This window comes from Heptranchias perlo, chromosome 29, assembly GCF_035084215.1.
Source record: "Heptranchias perlo isolate sHepPer1 chromosome 29, sHepPer1.hap1, whole genome shotgun sequence".
NCBI lineage: Eukaryota > Metazoa > Chordata > Chondrichthyes > Hexanchiformes > Hexanchidae > Heptranchias > Heptranchias perlo.
In genome coordinates, this window is record NC_090353.1 from 32,408,528 (window position 1) to 32,426,698 (window position 18,171).

Consider the following 18,171-nt stretch of genomic DNA (forward strand, 5'->3'; position numbering starts at 1 on the left):
GACACTCCAGTACAGTACGGAGAGTGTGCTGCATTGTTGGAAGTGCCGTTTTTTGGAGAAAAGTTAAATTAAGGAGGCGTTTGCCTGTTCAGGTGGACGTAAAGCATCCCAAAGCACTTTTTCAAAGAAGGGCAGAGGAGTTCTCACCAAAAGCCAAGACCACTAAAAACAGATTAACTGGCCATTTATCTCGTTTGTTGCTTGTAGGATCTCATTGTACGCGAAATAGCTACTGTGTTTGCCAATGTAACAACAGTGACTAAACTTCAAAAGTAATTCATTGGATGTGATGTTGGCTGAGGGATAAATATTACCCAGGACACCAGGGAGCAACTCCCCTGCCCTTCTTCAAATAGTGCCATGGGATCTTTTACGTCCATCTGAGAGGGCAGATGGGGCTTCGGTTTAACATCTAATCGAAAAGACGGTACATCCGACAGTGCAGCACCCCCTAAGTGCTGCACTGGAGTTTCTGCCTGGATTATGTGCTCAAGTCTCTGGAGTGGGGTCTGAACCCACGACCTTCTGATTCAGCAACAACAACAACTTGCATTAATATAGCACCTTTAGTAAAACGTCCCAAGGCGCTTTGCAGGAGTGTAATCAAACAAAATTTGACACCGAGCCACATGCGATATTAGAACAGGTGATTAAAAGCATGGTCAGAGAGGTAGGTTTTAAGGAGCGTCTTAAAAGAGGAGAGAGAGGCGGAGAGTCAGAGAGATTTAGGGGGCGAATTCCAGAGCTTAGGACCTAGGCAGATGAAGGCACAGCTGCCAATGGTGGAGCAATCAGAGGCGAGAGTATTACTCACTGATCCAAGGCTAACGCCAGTAACCCAGCAGTTGTGAGTTCAAACCCCACCATGGCAAGTTGTGAAATGGAATTCAATAAATCTGGTCACTTGTGGATCAGTACCAAGGGAAACCAGATTGTTGTAAAAACCCAACTGGTGTCTCACCCACATCCAGTCTGGCCTATGTGGTCGTCACTTGATGCCATCTGAAATGGCCAAGCAAGCTGTAAAAACAATCCTTAATTCAAGAGGGGCAAAGAGGGATGGGCAACAAATGCAGTGTTAGCCACATCCTGAGAACTAAAGCAAACTAAAGCGGATGCTGGAAATCTGAAATAAAAATCTGAAAATGCTGGAAATACTCAGCAGGTCAGGCAGCATCTGTGGAGAGAGAAACAAAGTTAACATTTCTGGAAGAAGTTAGAGATTTAACAGTTTATAAAAAAAAGTGTAGAACCAGGGGGGAAAAATGGGCAGCAAGGCTGGTGAGGGGGGGCGGTTGTGTAGGGGGAGAAGGAAAGAACAAAAGGGAAGGTCTGTGATAGGGTGGAGGGCAGGAGCGATTAAATGACAAAAGGGATGATGGTGCAAGGCAATAAGGTGTGGTAATGCAACAGTATCACCCCCTTTTGTTGGGTGTTCCCAGCATTTTCTGTTTTTATTGCTGAGAACTAATATAGAAAGTTAAAGTCACAGACCTATCTGGTAATAATGTAATCCACCCCTGAGCTTTTGTGATGGCAGATGACAGTGAGCAATCAGTTTATAAAAAGGAAGTGTTATCTTGCGCTAAACTCCTCCCTCCATCCCATTTGCTTGCGGCGTTTTTCACTCCTCTTTTGTGGTGTAATGTGTGAAATAAACCTGTTTTATTGTATTCCTGCATGAACTTCAAGCAAAATAGACTGCCTTATCTCTGCAATACAGATAAGCGAGTATACTGTACCTGAGATAACACTGCACCTTGGAATGTCTCACTTATTACTGTGGACCAGACAACACACTTATTGTTGTTTTAATGACTGGTACAGAGTTGCACTATCACTTCTTATTTGCTGGGACCAGTATAGTATTTAATCAAGATTTACTCCTGACGAATCTCACATTTACTATCTAGTGCTTTGCACACAGGCAGAATGGCGATTCAGTATTTATCACAATACACCTCTCGCCTAAAGCCACTGGTAGCTACTTTAACCTTTTAGAGCCCTCTAACCTTCCACTGGGAGCCGTTCTATTATTGAATTGGTTTCAATTGGTGCCGAATCACCTAGGGCCCGTATTCAGCAACTCCCCCCCAAAAATTCTCACCAGTCTGGCTGATCGGAAATCAAGAGCAGGTCCTTGGAGTAACCGCGCATGGGCAAATCTCTCACCGGCGCAAGGTGGTGCAAAGTTGCACTGGTGACTTTGTCGGCCTTGCTGCTCCCTGATGTTTGATGGGGTGGTCCGAGCAAGCTGACGATGGCAGAAGCACGTCGCTGCTCTGTAAGTGCAGGCTCAGAGGTCAGGCCCTAGGTTGCAAAAGGGGAGGTGTTTAGCTTTGTCACTACTGGAACTTTCAGTTGGAGCCCCCCCCCCCCGCCCGCCATCCAAAGAGTGTTTCCGAGACGCCATCGGTGCTGCTTTTACATGGCAAGGTCTTCTGGATGCAACCTCGTAAAGGGGGTGAGGGGGTGAAGGCTGGGGGGTTGGTGGCATGAGTCCATTCACAAGAACTGCCACTCCATTTATAAGGTACGCTTAGATCATTTGCACCATTTCCTTTTTAATCCCCCGCTTCCTTTGCCCCAACATTGATTGTAAACAATTTTACAACACCAAGTTATAGTCCAACTATTTTATTTTTAATCCCACAAGCTTTCGGGGGCTTTCCCCTTCCTCAGGCAGTGTGAAACACTGCCTGAGGAAGGGGAAAGCCCCCGAAAGCTTGTGGGATTAAAAATAAAATCGTTGGACTATAACTTGGTGTTGTAAAATTGTTTACAATTGTTAACCCCAGTCCATCACCGGCATCTCCACATCATGCCCAACATTGATGACTGTGCTTTCAGCCATCTAGGGCCTAAGCTCTGGGATTCCCCCCCCAAACCTCTCCACCTCGCTCTCCTCCTTCAAGACGCTCCTTAAAACCTACCTCCCTGTCCTAATATCCTAATATCCTCTTCTTTGTCTCAGTGTCATTTTTTGTCTGATTGCGCTCCTGTGAAGTGCCTTGAGACGTTTTCCTATGTTAAAGGTGCTATATAGATGCAAGTTGTTGCAATCTGCAGAGCATCTGAATACTACTAGCTGCTTTTGACTGCTGGCTCTCACTGCCTTGGAGCCCTGAATGTGGCAGCCATGTGAAGCTAAAACCAATGGATTTTGTTAGACGAGCAACCTGGAAGATCTGTTTCATCCCTGATTCTCTGTGCCCACCATCCATCGGCGCAGAGTGGCTGTAACAGAGTGGCCACTACAGCATAATTGTGTCATGAAGTTTATCGACTAGTGACGCCATGGGACACAAAGTGTACACAGGATGGGGGAATACAGGTGTGGGGCGAATCATGACATCATGGGGGGACAATGACATTATAGCCCCCTATGAGGTCATGATATACCCCACCCCCATGTGTCTGGATTGTGCTTAAACCCTCATCCATGCCTTTGTTAGCTCCAGACTTGACTATTCCAATGCTCTCCTAGCCGGCCTTCTGCCTTCCACCCTCCGTAAACTTGAGCTCATCCAAAACTCTGTCTGTATCCTGACTCTCACCAAATCCCATTCACCCATCACCCCCTGTGCTCGCTGACCTACATTGGCTCCCAGTCCGGCAACGCCTCAATTTAAAAATTCTCATCCTTGTTTTCAAATGCCTCCATGGCCTCGTCCCTCCCTATCTCTGTCACCCCCTCTCTTCTTTGCCTCGGTGTAATTTTTTTTTGTCTGATGTTGTTCCTGTGAAGCGCCTTGAGACGATTTACTATGTTAAAGGCGCTATATAAATGCAAATTTTTGTCGTTGTTGCCACTGGTGCAGCCGCTTTCCTTTGCCACCCAGTTCTTAGGAAGATTGACAGCCTCGTTTAAGGGCAAACCCGATAGGAGTGGAACTCTTCGATTTGCTCTCATTCAGAAGAATCTTGCACAGATCTAAACTTTCTCTACTTTGTCCCTGTTAACACTGCACTATCTCTCTGGGGCCTGCGGGGCTCCTTGTGCAGTCTGCTGAAGGTGAACGTGCCCTTTCACTCCCATGTACTCAGCCAGGAAAGGCTGTGCTCCCTGTCTCACTCAACTCAGTTTAATCGAATTAGCAGCAATCTACCGATTTATATCACAGTTGCCAACCCTCCAGGATTGTCCTGGAGGCTGCAGGAATTGAAGTTTAATCTCCAGGACAAGCGAGCAACTCCGGGAGAGAAATCATAGGGGCATTAAAAAAAAACGGTGTACTTTTTCTTTCATTTTCTTTCAACGCTTTAGGTTATTAGTTAAAGAAATATTGGAGTGGGGGAAGAAAAGGTTGTTTGACAGTCAAGAATCATTCAGTTGAGTCATGAAGAGTCTGTCCGCTTTCCAATTGGTGGGAGAGGTGGTGCACTCTGAAGATGGACGTGTTGGGTGACCAATGGAGGGAGTGTGGGGGTGGGGCAGTGGGAGGCGGGGCATCATGTAATGAAACCTCCAGGAATACATCCAACCAGAGTTGGCAACCATAATCAAAGCCCTTCTTTGCTGAAAACAGGATACACGCCCAGTTGGCCTGATTCAAATCCACTTATGACGGTAATTCCCTTTCTGCTTCTGGAATGGCTTTTGCTATGTTATGTTCTCCTGCCTGCTTACGCCCACTCCAACACAACACTCCCCATCCAAAATGGCAGCCACACAACCTGTATCAAACCCTTTGTCCCTGATGCTTTCAAACCATTGCTGGGTAACAGATTCTCAATGTTTCGCTGTCTCTATATCCCTTTGAGGATAAAAGGTCTCCCTCGGTGTCCTACCTTTCATCAGTTGTGGTTTTTCAGTACATTGAGGAGTTTTACTTGGAGCTGATGTATTTGGTCACCGCCTTTGTCCCTTCCGACATGCCGTATTTGGCCAGCTCCCCCCCCACCGAGGGCAGCAGCAGCGGCCGCACCACGGTCTGGATCTCCCAGGAGCTGATGGTCGAGCACTCGTTGTAACGGGCCAGGCAGGGAGCCTCACCCGCCACGCGCTCAAAAATATCGTTCATAAAGGAGTTCATGATGCTCTTGGCCTTGGAGAAGATGCCAGTTTTGGGTAGTGAACCTGCTTCATCACCTTGTAGATGTCAATGGACTAACTCTCCTTCCTCGACCTTCATTAGTCGCACCTCCTTAGACGAAAGGGACCCGTGCAAATTTGTTTCTCAGGGCAGCCCAGTGTCACCTTTATGGATCAATTGAAAAAGAAAGGTTAACTGAAGCCTTCACTGCGATCTCCGCACTTAAATGTCAAGGTGAATGCCGTCATCAGACAAGGTTAAAGCTCAAAAGAACAATCAGCTGCCAGTCATTGAGCAACAGTAAGAGACCAGTTCTGGTCTCCATATTATAAAAAAGGATATAGAGGCACTGGAGAAGATGCAAAAAAGATTTACTAGGATGATTCCAGAGCTGAGGAAAGATTAAGCAGGCTGTGGCTCTTCTCTCCAGAAAAGAGAAGACTGCGGGGTCACCTGATAGAGGTCTTTAAGATTATGAAAGAGTAGACGTGGAGAAGATGTTTCCACTTGCAGAGAAGACCAGATCCAGGGGCCATAAATCCAATAGGAAATTCAGGAGAAACTTCTTTACCCATAGAGTGGTTATAATATGGAACTCGCTACCACATGGAGTAGTTGAGGCAACTAGCATAGATGCATTTAAGGGGAAGCTAGATAAACACATGAGGGAGAAAGGAATAGAAGGTTATGCTGACAGGGTTAGATGAAGTAGCGAGGGAGGAGGCTCGTATGGAGCATAAACACTGGCATGGACCTGTTGGGCCGAATGCCTGTTTTTGTGCTGCCCAATCAAAGATCTCTCTAAGTGCTTGTGGGTTTTGGGAGGGTGGTTTTGGAGCAACTGGAGTGTGTTGCTCTCCCCCATCTATACTCCACTGTGCCTCCCCTCTATAGCAGGGCCTTTTTGTTTTGTATTGTCAGCCAGATAATTGATACATTTGGAAACCCATCGCCATGGGCCAGGAATTTCCTCGGATCTGCTCCAGTTTCACAGTCGTAACTTCGCCTGAAGACTTGCATTTATATAGCGCCTTTCACGACCTCAGGATGTCCCAAAGCACTTTACAGCCAATGAAGCACTTTTGAAGTGTAGTCACTGTTGTAATGTAGGAAATGCGGCAGACAAATATGCGTCCAGCAAGGTCCCACAAACAGCAATGAAATAAATGACCAGGTCATCTGTTCTCGGCATTGGTTGAGGGATAAATGGTTGGCCAGGACACCGGAAGAACTCCCCTGCTCTTCTTCGAATAATGCTGTGGGATCTTTTATGACTTAGTTGATTTCAAGTGGATAAGATGTTAGAAGCGGCCTCAGTACCTCTGAGTTAGGAAGCTCCTTATCACAACGTAGGAACCACTATAAGTGCGCCATGCGGACCCTGGGTGAAGGGATTGGCTGTGATGCCGCCTGATGGTTGAATAGCCTGCCAGCACTCACCGTCAAGGCTGACACATGAATACTGGTGATCGGCCTGGGATCTATATCCCAGCAAGGGGTCAATGCCTTCAGGGTAGGAGGGGAGGAGAAACAAATCACCCAGAGGCACGATAGGATGGCAGGGTCAGTTTTACAAGAAGATTCGATAAAGCCTTCATTACCACAAAAGCCTCTCCAGCTTTGCAATCAGAAAGCCGAAGTGAAGGATGAGTCAAACAGCATCTGATCCCAAGAAGGCAACAACAACTTGCATTTATACAGCACCTTTAACATAGTAAAACATCCCAAGGCGTTTCACAGGAGCATTAATCAAACAAAATTTGACACCAAGCCACATAAGGAGATATTAGGACAGATGCTTAAAAGCCCGGTCAAAGAGGTAGGTTTTAAGGAGCGTCTTAAAGGAGGAGAGAGAGGCAGAGAGGTTTAGGGAGGGAATTCCAGAGCTTAGGGCCTAGGCAGCTGAAGGCACGGCCGCCAATGGCGGAGTGGTGAAAATCAGGGATGCGCAAGAGGCCAGAATTGGAGAAACGCAGAGATCTCGGAGGGTTGTAGGGCTGCAGGAGGTTACAGAGATAGGGAGGGGCGAGGCCATGGAGGGATTTGAACGCGAGGATGAGAACTTTAAAACCGAGGCCTTGCCGGACAGGGAGCCAATGTAGGTCAGCGAGCACAGGGGTGATGGGTGAACGGGTGCAAATAATATTGTAAATGGAGGGGGAATTTGAGCTGTTACGGAGGCTGGAGTGGCATCGTTTGATTTGCAGCTGTTACCAAAACGAGCAGCATGAGGTGCGCAGAGTAAATAGGGAACAGCTGCAGGGGGGGCTGGGGAGAAACTGAGCCAACAGCTGGCATGTCACCAGGGCCGGGGAGGGGCGCCAACCAGACTGGCCTCCAGCCACGATTCACATGGGTCCCTGCTACTTCGAGCCGCTGCACAGCAAGAGACTCGCTGTTGATTAGGGATATTTTCCCGCGACTCTTTGTCATCGGCATGCGGGCGATGCTGGCTAGGCCGCAGTTATTGCCCATCCCTAGTTGTTCTGATTGTTTGCACGACCAGGTGACTTGCTAGGCCACGTCAGAGGGCATGAAAAGTCAACAACCGTAGGCCAGAGGTGGGGATTGCAGGTTCCCTTCCCTGAAGGACACTACAGCAGCAGCTTTCATGGTCATTTCTGTTTTTGTTGCTAGCCCACAAATTAGATTTATTGAACTTAACGTCATACTTTCCCACAGTGAGATTTGAACTTTCAACCTTTAAGATTGCTAATCCAGTACCAATAACCACTGTAATCCAACTCAGGCCACTTGCGCTTCCCTACCTTCCTGTGCCCCAACATTGGTGGCCATGCCTTCAGCTGTCTAGGCCCCAAGCTCTGGAATTCCCTCTCTATTCCTCTCCACATCCCTCTCCTCCTTTAAGATGCGCCTTAAAACCTACCTCTTGTCCTAATGTTTCCTTCTTTGGTTCAGGTGTCAATCTTTTTGTCTGATTACGCTCCTGTGAAGCACCTTGGGACGTTTAACTACATTAAAGGCGCTATATAAATGCAAGTTGTTGTTGTACCAATCTTCAGTGTCTCACAACATGATAGCCTCAGGTGGTTTGATTGCTAACTAACCAAAAGTAGAAGGTTTAACAATACTGCAGTTATATTACATCACAGCCAGTAGAGACAGTCCCATCTTCAGTGTCCCTGCAATACCCAGAATAAGGTGGCTCCAGTTTCTCCAGAGGTACAGAAACCCAGAGATGGTTTCTCCCTGCTCAGCTGGAGCCAAAAAACCACCGCCCGCCAACAAAACCGGCTGCCTACCTCTTTGTTCCGCCCGTAGGTGGGCTGAGCCCTCGGCATGCCCTCGATGCCGACAATGACCTGTGTGGACCATCTGCCTGATGTCGAGGAAGGCCCAAGGGCGGAAATGTAAAAGCCGATCATAAGTCCCCGAGCAACTGAGCAGGCACAAGATTGGGCACGCTGACGGGCATGTCGGTGGTGGCCGATTGTAAACTGGCTGGTCTCATCACACCTGACACCAGCGCAGACTGTGTCTTTCAGGAGCTTCCCAATCTGCCGTCAGTATAACTTCTAAACATACCGAAGCAACACGGAAAAGCAAAGTTCTTTTCTCTTAATTGGTCTCCCAAAAGTGAGTGGGGATGCAGGTCGGTATAGAAGAAACAAGAATGCAAAACTTACATTTCTATAGCGCCTTTCAAGATGTCCCAAAGCACTATACAGCCAATTAAGTACTTTTGATGCACAGTCACTGCTGTAATGTAGGAAACGAGGCAGCCAATTTGCGCACAGCCAGGTCCCACAAACAGCAATGTGATAATGAGCAGATAATCTGTTTTAAAGATGTTATTTGAGGGATAAATATTGGGCAGGTCACCGGGGAGAACTCCCCTGCTCTTCTTCGAAATAATGGCCATGGGATCTTTTACGTCCATCTGAGAGGGCAGACGGGGTTTCGGTTTAACATCTCATCCAAAAGAAGGCATCTCCGACAGCACAGCACTCCCTCAGCACTGCACTGGGAGCATCAGCCTAGTTTCTGTGCTCAAGTTTCTGGGGTGGTGACTTGAACCCACAAGTTTCTGAGAGTGCTACTGACTAAGCCAGTGGTTGGTGATAACTCCAGAGTTAACATGCCAGCTTGGCTAAAGGAGGAACAGGAGGACCGATTTTACAAATGGGTGCTGCCAGAAAAATTACATGATCAGTGAACCTGCAATTTCCTGATATGAGGGAGAGTGCTCTTATAAAATCGGCCCGACGTTGTAAGTGGGTAAAAGTGCTTTAAATGCACCATGAAGCTTTAACACATCATGCCAGCAATTCCTCAACACACCTACAACATCCAATAACCGTTAAAATTAGTCTACAAAAATGATCCTTTGTCTTTACAAGGTGCCAACAAATCATGGAAACTCTTTACTAGACTAATTAACAGCTTCTATGTGAAGCAGACATTGGTCTTTGGGGTTTCTGGCTTCAGGGGGTACAGCAGATGTTGACAATTGCCAGAATGAGTCAGTCGTCTGAGAATTGTTGAAAAGCCGGACTAGCAAGGACCATTCTTCTGTCGTGAATTGTTCACAAGAATTAGGCAAGTCAATGAGGAAACTGACTTTGGCCGTGTTACAGCGTCTCGGTAATCAGTTTTCGACTTTTTCTTTCCTCCCTCCACTTTTCTCCCGAAAGGAAAGAAAACTTGCATTTGTACCTTCACGACCTCAGGACGTCCCAAAGTGCTTTGTAGCCAATGAAGTACTACAGTCGTCGTTACAATGTGGGGGAATGCGGCGGCCAATTTGCGCACGGCAAGGTCCCACAGACAGCAATGAGATGCATGAGGGAGGTGGAGAGACGGAGGCGTTTAGGGAGCGAGTTTCGGAGCATGGGGACAAAGTGGCTGAAGGCACAACTGCCAATGGTGGAGAGAAGGGTGGGATGTATAAGAGGCTGGAGTCAGAGGAATGGAAAGTTCGGAGTTTGGGAGGGTCAGTTTTAATATTGGAGAGAGTTACCGAGATAAGGAGTGGCGAGACGATGGAGGGATTTAATTTTAATAGATTTTTTTTTATTGCTATTAACAAATAATATTACTAAAAACCCTTTTCTGAGCAGTATGCTCATTAAGGATCTTATTTTACTCCACGAGTGGCCGGGTCCTGCTCCTACTTCTTGTGTTCTTTAGATTTGAGGTTAGGATCAGATCAGCCATGATCTTATTGAATGGCGGAGCAGGCTTGAGGGGCCGATTGGCCTACTCCTGCTCCTATTTCTTATGTTCTTATGATGAACATGAGACTCCCTCTTTGGAAAGTACTTTCCCTCCTATCCCAGGTTCTACTCTTGGTCTCACGCTTGAGGCACTACAGTTAGCCTCCAAAGACCTGGGCTAGGGAGGGGAAATTCTACCCAGGACTCCTGCCCAGTTCACTACCCAGCTGGAAAGTACTTACTTGCGGATGTCAGGATTATGCTCGATTTGAGGGCCTCCGAGTGTTGCGGCCTGTGAAACTGCACCCGAAAAAAAGGAAAGAAAGCCGAAATAGCGTAAAAAAAAAACCAGAGGCCTGCTGACCGAGGCTGGATAATCCCTGTCTGAAAGGGGCCTCAGGTCAGATGTGCTGCTGTTATTGTTGACTGCACTTCAGCTTGGATTATTGACAGCCATAAGTGCGGTCACAGCCCTGAATGAAGACGTCTCCTGGGTATGTCAAAATCACAAAGGCCCCAAGGAGCCAGGTCAGGTATCCTGAAGGTATGAGAAATCAACAGTGGCAGCTAGAATGAGATTATAGGGTCTTCTTGTGTCTGTCTATCACAGGCCTACTCCTGCTCCTATTTCTTATGTTCTTATTTCTTTAGTAACTATCCGTAGGATTCAAAAAAACTCTTATTCCAAAGGGTAACACTGCCCGTAACCATTGAAGAGACAAACACACCTTCCAGCACCTCTAATCCCTTCACCGAGACAAATAAGTGCCCCACAGGGCATTAAGTGTGAGATTCCATCTTTTCAGTATATTTTCTGTTCTTCCTCTTTCTTGAATGTCCTCATGCCAGATTTGAAGAGGAGCCCTTCCAGGGAGCCTGGGGGATCGTACCCAAGCGACAATCAGCATCTTCAAGAGAGAAGAGAGGATAATTGTGAGACAAGTAAATAACTCTGCCTGATATAGAGTTGGCCTCAGCCAGAGTTCAGTATGATTCCTCGCGTGGTGTCAGCTAACATGTTAAAGGTATATACGCAGAGTTGACATCATGAGATCAAAGTGCAGGCACAATACTCATGTACAAACAAAGCAACTTTAGCTCCGTGTAATCAGTACAAGCCAAGGGAGTTAAGCAGTGAACAGAACAGCTTCAGGTCAGATCAATGCAAGTTGGCTAATAGCCTCGGGTTTTAAGAGTATTAATGTACTTAACCAGTTGTCTGTCCATTTTGAGTAAGTGATCACTGGTTAGCCTACTGCTGATGGAGCTCTGGGTCTTCATTAGAAGCTGAGGAATATTGAAGAACACTGCAGTTGAATTGGTAACACCCTGATTCATTTCCCAACCACCCGTACATAGGGTTGACCTCCTGGTATGCTGTGTTGCGGAGAGGCAAACTGATTTCCCGTGTACTTGAACTCAGACGAGCTCTCCAGGGAAGCACCTGACTGAAGGCCAAGGTTTTACTGCACAGAAGATGGAAATGGTGGCACGAGTTACCCAGGCCTGTCACTGAGGGCCTAGGCGGAGGTACTGCAGCAAGCCTGTCCTATTGGCTGGAAATTGTTGGTCAATAGACTGTTGCTATGAACCACCTGAGAGCAGCATAGGTCAATTGGCTTCCTGTCACATTGTAGAACTGAGTGTCTGAAGGACTAAAGGCTTGACCCTGCATTCTGAGTTAGGGTTCCACAGTGCTACCAAGACACCCCGCATGGTATACATTGTGAACATACGAAAACTAGGCACGAGAAAAGTCCATTTGGTTCACCAAATCTGCTGCTTGCAGAGACCACATACAATCATAAGCTCTACTTATTAATTTGCTATGGCAAAGCTCTACCTGACTCCCCATCCACCAAGGTAAATAAAGAAAACTCTAGAACATCTATTCTTCGCCAGATGTCAGCCATGGCTCAGTGGTAGCTCTCCCACCTCTGTGTCAGAAGGTTGTGTGTTCAAGCATCCACTCCAGAGATTTGAGCACATAATCCAGGCTGACATTCCAGTGCAGTACTGGGGGAGTGTTACACTGTCAGAGGTGCCACCTTTCAGATGAGATGTTAAACCGAGGCCCCGTCTGCCCTCTCGGGTGGATGTAAAAGATCTCATGTCACTATTTCAAAGAAGACCAGATGAGTTCTCCTTGGTATCCTGGCCAATATTTATCCCTCAACGAACATCAATAAAACAGATTATCTGGTCATTATCTCATTGCTGTTTGTGGGTCCTCGCTGTGGGAAAATTGGCTGCTGTGTTTCCTACATTACAACAATGACTACACTTCAAAAAGTACTTCATTGGCTGTAAAGCGCTTTGGGACATCCTGAAGTCGTGAAAGGTGCTATACAAATGCAAGTTCTTTCTTTTCTTCTTCTATTCAAACCTGGTTACTTGCTTTCCTTAGTACCATTGCCTTCCAGGATTTTAATTGTCTATACTTATCTATTCAACAATCAGAGAACTACTAAGATGAGCCTGCAAATTCAGGGATGGTTCGGTCCTCCACTGTAGCTTGAGAGGGAGCTGGAATCTGAGTAAAGTAATATGAGGTATCAGCCATGGCTCAGTGATAGCACTCTCGCCTCTGTTACAAGCTTGTGGGTTCAAGGGACTTGAGCACAAAACCTAGGCTGACACTCCAGTGCAGTACTGAGGGAGCACTGCACTATTGGAGGTGCCAAGGCCCTCTTGGGTAGATGGAAAATACCCTACTGAACTATTTTGAAGAAGAGCAGAGGAGTTCTCCCCGGTGTCCTGGCCAATATCTATCCCTCAACCAACGTCACTAAAACAGATTATCTGGTCATTATCACATTGCTGTTTGTGGGACCTTGCTCTTGGCAAATTGGCTGCCGCGTTTCCAGATTACAACAGTGACTACACTTCAAAAAGTACTTCATTGGCTTTAAAGCGCTTTGAGACATCCTGAGGCCAATTGCTTTATAATTGCAAGTTCTTTCTTTTCTTCTTCTATCCAACCCTGGTTACTTGCTTGCCTTGGTACCGGCAGCAAAAGAACTATTGCCTGCCAGGATTTTGATTGAATAGATAATATAGACAATCATCAATCAGACAAATACAAAGATGATCCTGCAAACTCAGGAATGGTTGGGTCCTCCACTGTAGCTTGAGAGGAAGCTGGAATCTGAATAAAGTAGCGTGATGCTGACAGACGAAAGTTAGGCAACTAAGGAGAGAGCCTTATCTATAGCTGAGTAGCTCCCCCTCCCACACACACACTTTAGTTTCCTTTTCAGATAAGCACTTCTTGTTAAAGTGAAAATGTAACCTGTAGGCAGCAATTGATTTTTTCTGCAATAAGCAGCAACGTTCTTGTTATATAAAGCGTCAGGTTACACAGCGGGTTAGTATACGCAAAGAGCTGCTTTTAGAATGTAAAAGATGCGTGGAATGCTAGCTCCTGACACACACCTGCGGGGATTGGCCAGCCTGGGATGAGGTGAGAAGATTAAATAGGCAAGAGGAGAGAAAATATTAGTGATATGTCTTTAATACTATTCCTTTGTGTTGAAGGTGAGAATGGGGGCTTAAGAAAAACAAGTGAAAATACCTTATATTCCTGTGTCTGCCTCTTCCTCTGGGTATCCCAACCTCTTGCCTGATGAGATGATTGTGGTGGTCCCTGAGCTGAATGGTCCATAGGAATTGTAGCCTGTTGGGGGCTGAATAGATTGTATTTTTATTTTAATTGAGAAGCCTAGGTGAAGGGTCAAGGCCTTTCATGCAAGACTCCACCATTGGGATTGCCAACCCTCCAGGATTGTCCTGGAGTATCCAGGAATTAAGGATTAATCTCCTGGATACTGCAGCAAGCAACCCGGGGTGGGGAAGATCATAGGAACATTGAAAAAATCTTTTTTTTTGTTGAACAATTTCATTCATTAAATTGGAGATGGGGGGGAAAAGGCTGTGACTGACCGTCAAGACTCATCCAATCAGGTAACAAAGAGTCTTTCCGCTTTCTTGACGTGACGTGGCCTTGAGAGTGGACGCACCAAGCGACCAATGGCTGGAGCTTGGGGGCGGGAGATCATCCGATGAAAGCTCCAGGAATACATCCAACCAGAGTTGGCAACCCTACTCCACCAAGATTAAAAAGAATAGGAGCGAGGATGAGATAAATCAAGAAGCGGTGGTTGGATGATGCCAAGCTTGAATTTTCAAAGTCTGGGCAGTTGTAAGAAGGACGGGAGGTTGAGGGAGGTAAGGAATCCCACAGATCTGAGCTCCTGGGGGGTGGGGGGGGATGAGTTAAGAGTATGGGTGTAGATACTCTGCAAGTTGTTCATTAATTTACTTCTCGGGAGGACAAGGAGGCATTTTACAGAATCTTTCCACAGGAGATTAAAAGGGTTGGACAGAGCCCATGAGAGTGTGGATTGTACATGATCTGTGGAGTCAGTGGGGTGGTGATAATAGAATTATAGATGTTACAGCACAGAAGGAGACCATTTTGGCCATTGTGCCTATGCCAGTGCTCTTAAACTAGACCTATCTACTCTACTCACATTTCTCAGCCCTTTCCTTGTATTCTTTTATATTCCTTTTCAAAAACGAGTCCATCTCTCATTATGTTATAGTCTTTGCCCCAATAGCTATCTGTCTGACAGCGTTGCATTGTTCTAATAACCTTCTGTATGGAAATAACTATCTTCTGACAGCTTTCTTTTCTATACTTCATCATGTTTAGAAATAAAGGCAAGATTGTTTTGATATTCAGCTTCTCTGGTTCGCTCCTCCTCCCCCCACTAGATTAGAAGATCCTTTGTCTGCCAAGCTGCCTCCACCTCCAGGAATGTGCCATGGACAGAATCTAATGGGAATGAAGGTGTAATATATGTGGGTGCACAAGCAAACACGTGGTACAATTGAAAAGAAAGATATGCATTTATATAGCCCCGCATCATAGCTCTGAGGAATGTTTGATGTGCAATCACGGTAATGTAGGATAAAAATGCTAGTAGCCAATATGCGCACAGCAAGATCCCACATACAGCAAATGAGAGGTTGGACCATATAATCTGCCGTTAGCGGTGCAGGTTGAGAGATGAATGTTGACCAGTACACCAGGAGAACTCCCTGCTCTTTGAATAGTGCCATAGGGTCTTTGATGTCCATCTGCATAGGTGGACGGAGCCTTGGTTTAATGTTTCATCCAAGAGACGGCAGCTCATCCTTGGCAGTGCACTGTAGCATCAGCCTACACTGGAATGGGATTCAAACCCACAACCTTCTGACTCAGAGATGATAATGCTACCGACTGAGCCAAGCAGACACTCGAACCGTACCAGTAAACTTTTATTGTCCAATAAAACATTTTTAATTATACTTTTGTAATTCTTTTAGCGATTCAATCTAAACAAAACCCGCAAACACTAAAGTAAATCCACAGGCACCTTTTGGGAGAGTGTTGCAACACCAGCCTCCTGCTACCACTCCCCTCCGAGTGCATTTCCACCCTGTGTGGTTATCCATTTGGCACCAGGGTCAAATGGAGTCAGCCAGACCGGTGGCAGTTTGCCAGGCCAACTAAACAGTGAATCTCCTTTGCCACCGGAATAAGGCAAATTAGATAGTTTATAGTTCTAACTGCAGCCGAAGGAGAGACAACCAGGCATTGGCAGTTGGCTCGGTTTTTTGAGTATTACAAGCACCATAAATTTTAAGGAATGCACTTGTATTTCTATAGCGTCTTTCACAACCTCAGGACGTCCCAAAGAGCTTTACAGCCAATGAAGTACTTTTGAAGGTTAGTCACTGTTGTAACACAAGGAAACGTGGCAGCCAATTTGCGCACAGCAAGGTCCCACAAACAGCAACGAGACAGTGACCAGATAATCTTGTTTTAGTGATGTTGGCTGAGGGATAAATTTCAGCCAGGACACAGGGGGAAACTCTCCTGCTCTACTTCAAATAGTGCCATGGGATTTTTTTTTCTTCTAATCACAATTTCACACCTCTTTTGGCTCTCTATGAATTAAATAGGGCCAACTCCATTAAGATTTACCGCACGCACAAGAAAAAAACCAGAAGGGAAAAAAAATCCTCTGTGAAAAGAATCATGTCAATTAGCAACAAAGGCAAATGTTAAACACAACAGCAGTGGGAGCAGAAGTGCTTTTCCATAAACACAATGGGAAAGTGTTCGGGTTAAGCAATGTGTAAAACTGCATGTGAGTGAAATGCGGTGAAATTCTCACTGAAGCTTTTCTCTCTCTCTTCCCTTTCAGGCGATGAGGAGTGTGACTAGACACCGGACTTGCTTGCTGCAGTAAGTTCTTTGTGTCTCCTTGGAGTTCTGCTTCGTTCCGGGTTTCATTAGGACACAGTTGGGAGTAAAGATGGTGCAGGTTGGCGGGTTGGGGGGGTGGTGGCAGGGGTTAAGATGACAATGCATAAAAGCAATCTAGTCCCTAAAAGATCCTAAAAGTTTTTTTTTATTCGTTCACGGGATGTGGGCGTCGCTGGCGAGGCCAGCATTTATTGCCCATCCCTAATTGCCCCTTGAGAAGGTGGTGGTGAGCCGCCTTCTTGAACCGCTGCAGTCCGTGTGGTGATGGTTCTCCCACAGTGCTGTTAGGAAGGGAGTTCCAGGATTTTGACCCAGCGACAATGAAGGAACGGCGATATATTTCCAAGTCGGGATGGTGTGTGACTTGGAGGGGAACGTGCAGGTGGTGTTGTTCCCATGTGCCTGCTGCTCTTGTCCTTCTAGGTGGTAGAGGTCGCGGGTTTGGGAGGTGCTGTCGAAGAAGCCTTGGCGAGTTGCTGCAGTGCATTCTGTGGATGGTGCACACTGCAGCCACAGTGCGCCGGTGGTGAAGGGAGTGAATGTTTAGGGTGGTGGATGGGGTGCCAATCAAGCGGGCTGCTTTATCTTGGATGGTGTCGGGCTTCTCGAGTGTTGTTGGAGCTGCACTCATCCAGGCAAGTGGAGAGTATTCCATCACACTCCTGACTTGTGCCTTGTAGATGGTGGAAAGGCAGAAGCTCGAGCTCTGTAGTTTGAAGGAGGTTGAAGGGGGACCCCATTTCGATATATATATTTAATATTATAAATGGGGTTGCCAACTCTGGTTGGACGTATTCCTGGAGGTTTCATCACATGACTTCCTGCCTCCAACCACCCCACCCAGTCGAATAGCCATTTTTTTCTCATCTCCAATATAACTAATGAATGAATGTGTTAAATGAAAATGAAAAAAACATTTTTTTTTAATGTCCCTATGATTTTTCTCCCGGGTGTTGCTCACAGCAGTGTCCAGGAGATTAGCCTTTAATTCCTGGAGACTCCAGGACATTCCTGGAGGGTTGGCGACCCTAATTATAAATGGTACAGATATTATTGAAAGTAAGTCGGGATCGTGGAACCTGACCGCAGAAGTTTAAATTAGTGAAGAGTAAAATTAAGACAGAGTTTAAAAAGAATTTCTTTACTCAAACGGGTGATAAATGTTTGGAATAGTTCACAAGTAAGGTAGTGCAGACTAAAGGGGCTTTCATACTGCTGCTTGTTTATGTTGGTTTCTCTGAAACAGGAGTCTGTGAGCCAATTCTCAGCATTTATACAGCTAACTCTGGCTGCCTTATGCTGCTGGGAGATTCAATTAAGAATTCTGTTGGGAAAAGGGAGCCAGATTTAGCAGTGTTAAAGCTGGGACCTGGCTCATGAGATCTGGACTCTCAGAAGCCGACTTTTACAAGTGTCGGTATAAAATATTGAATGCTGGACTGTGGGAGTTAAGGTACTCAGGGGGGTGGGGGGAGGTTTGATGGGCTGAAGGGTCGTTTCTCATCCTTGACTTTCTGTTACGGTCTCGTTGATCAAAAAAATGCTTCCACTCTCCCACAAACACACAGCACACTCGCACACATACCCTCCGCAACTACACACTCACACTCTCTCCTTACATATACATTTACACTCCCTTCTC

At 46.2% G+C, this 18,171-nt stretch overlaps 1 protein-coding gene across 1 annotated transcript in view; it reads left to right on the forward strand.

Moving 5' to 3' along the window:
- Positions 1-18,171, forward strand: part of rgmd (RGM domain family, member D) — a 76,932-nt gene that overhangs the window by 26,993 nt on the left and 31,768 nt on the right. The window contains exon 2 of the mRNA XM_067968729.1: positions 16,468-16,508. Within this exon, the coding sequence (XP_067824830.1) occupies positions 16,471-16,508 (38 nt within the window). The 5' untranslated portion in view covers positions 16,468-16,470. The remainder of the gene's footprint in view (positions 1-16,467; positions 16,509-18,171) is intronic.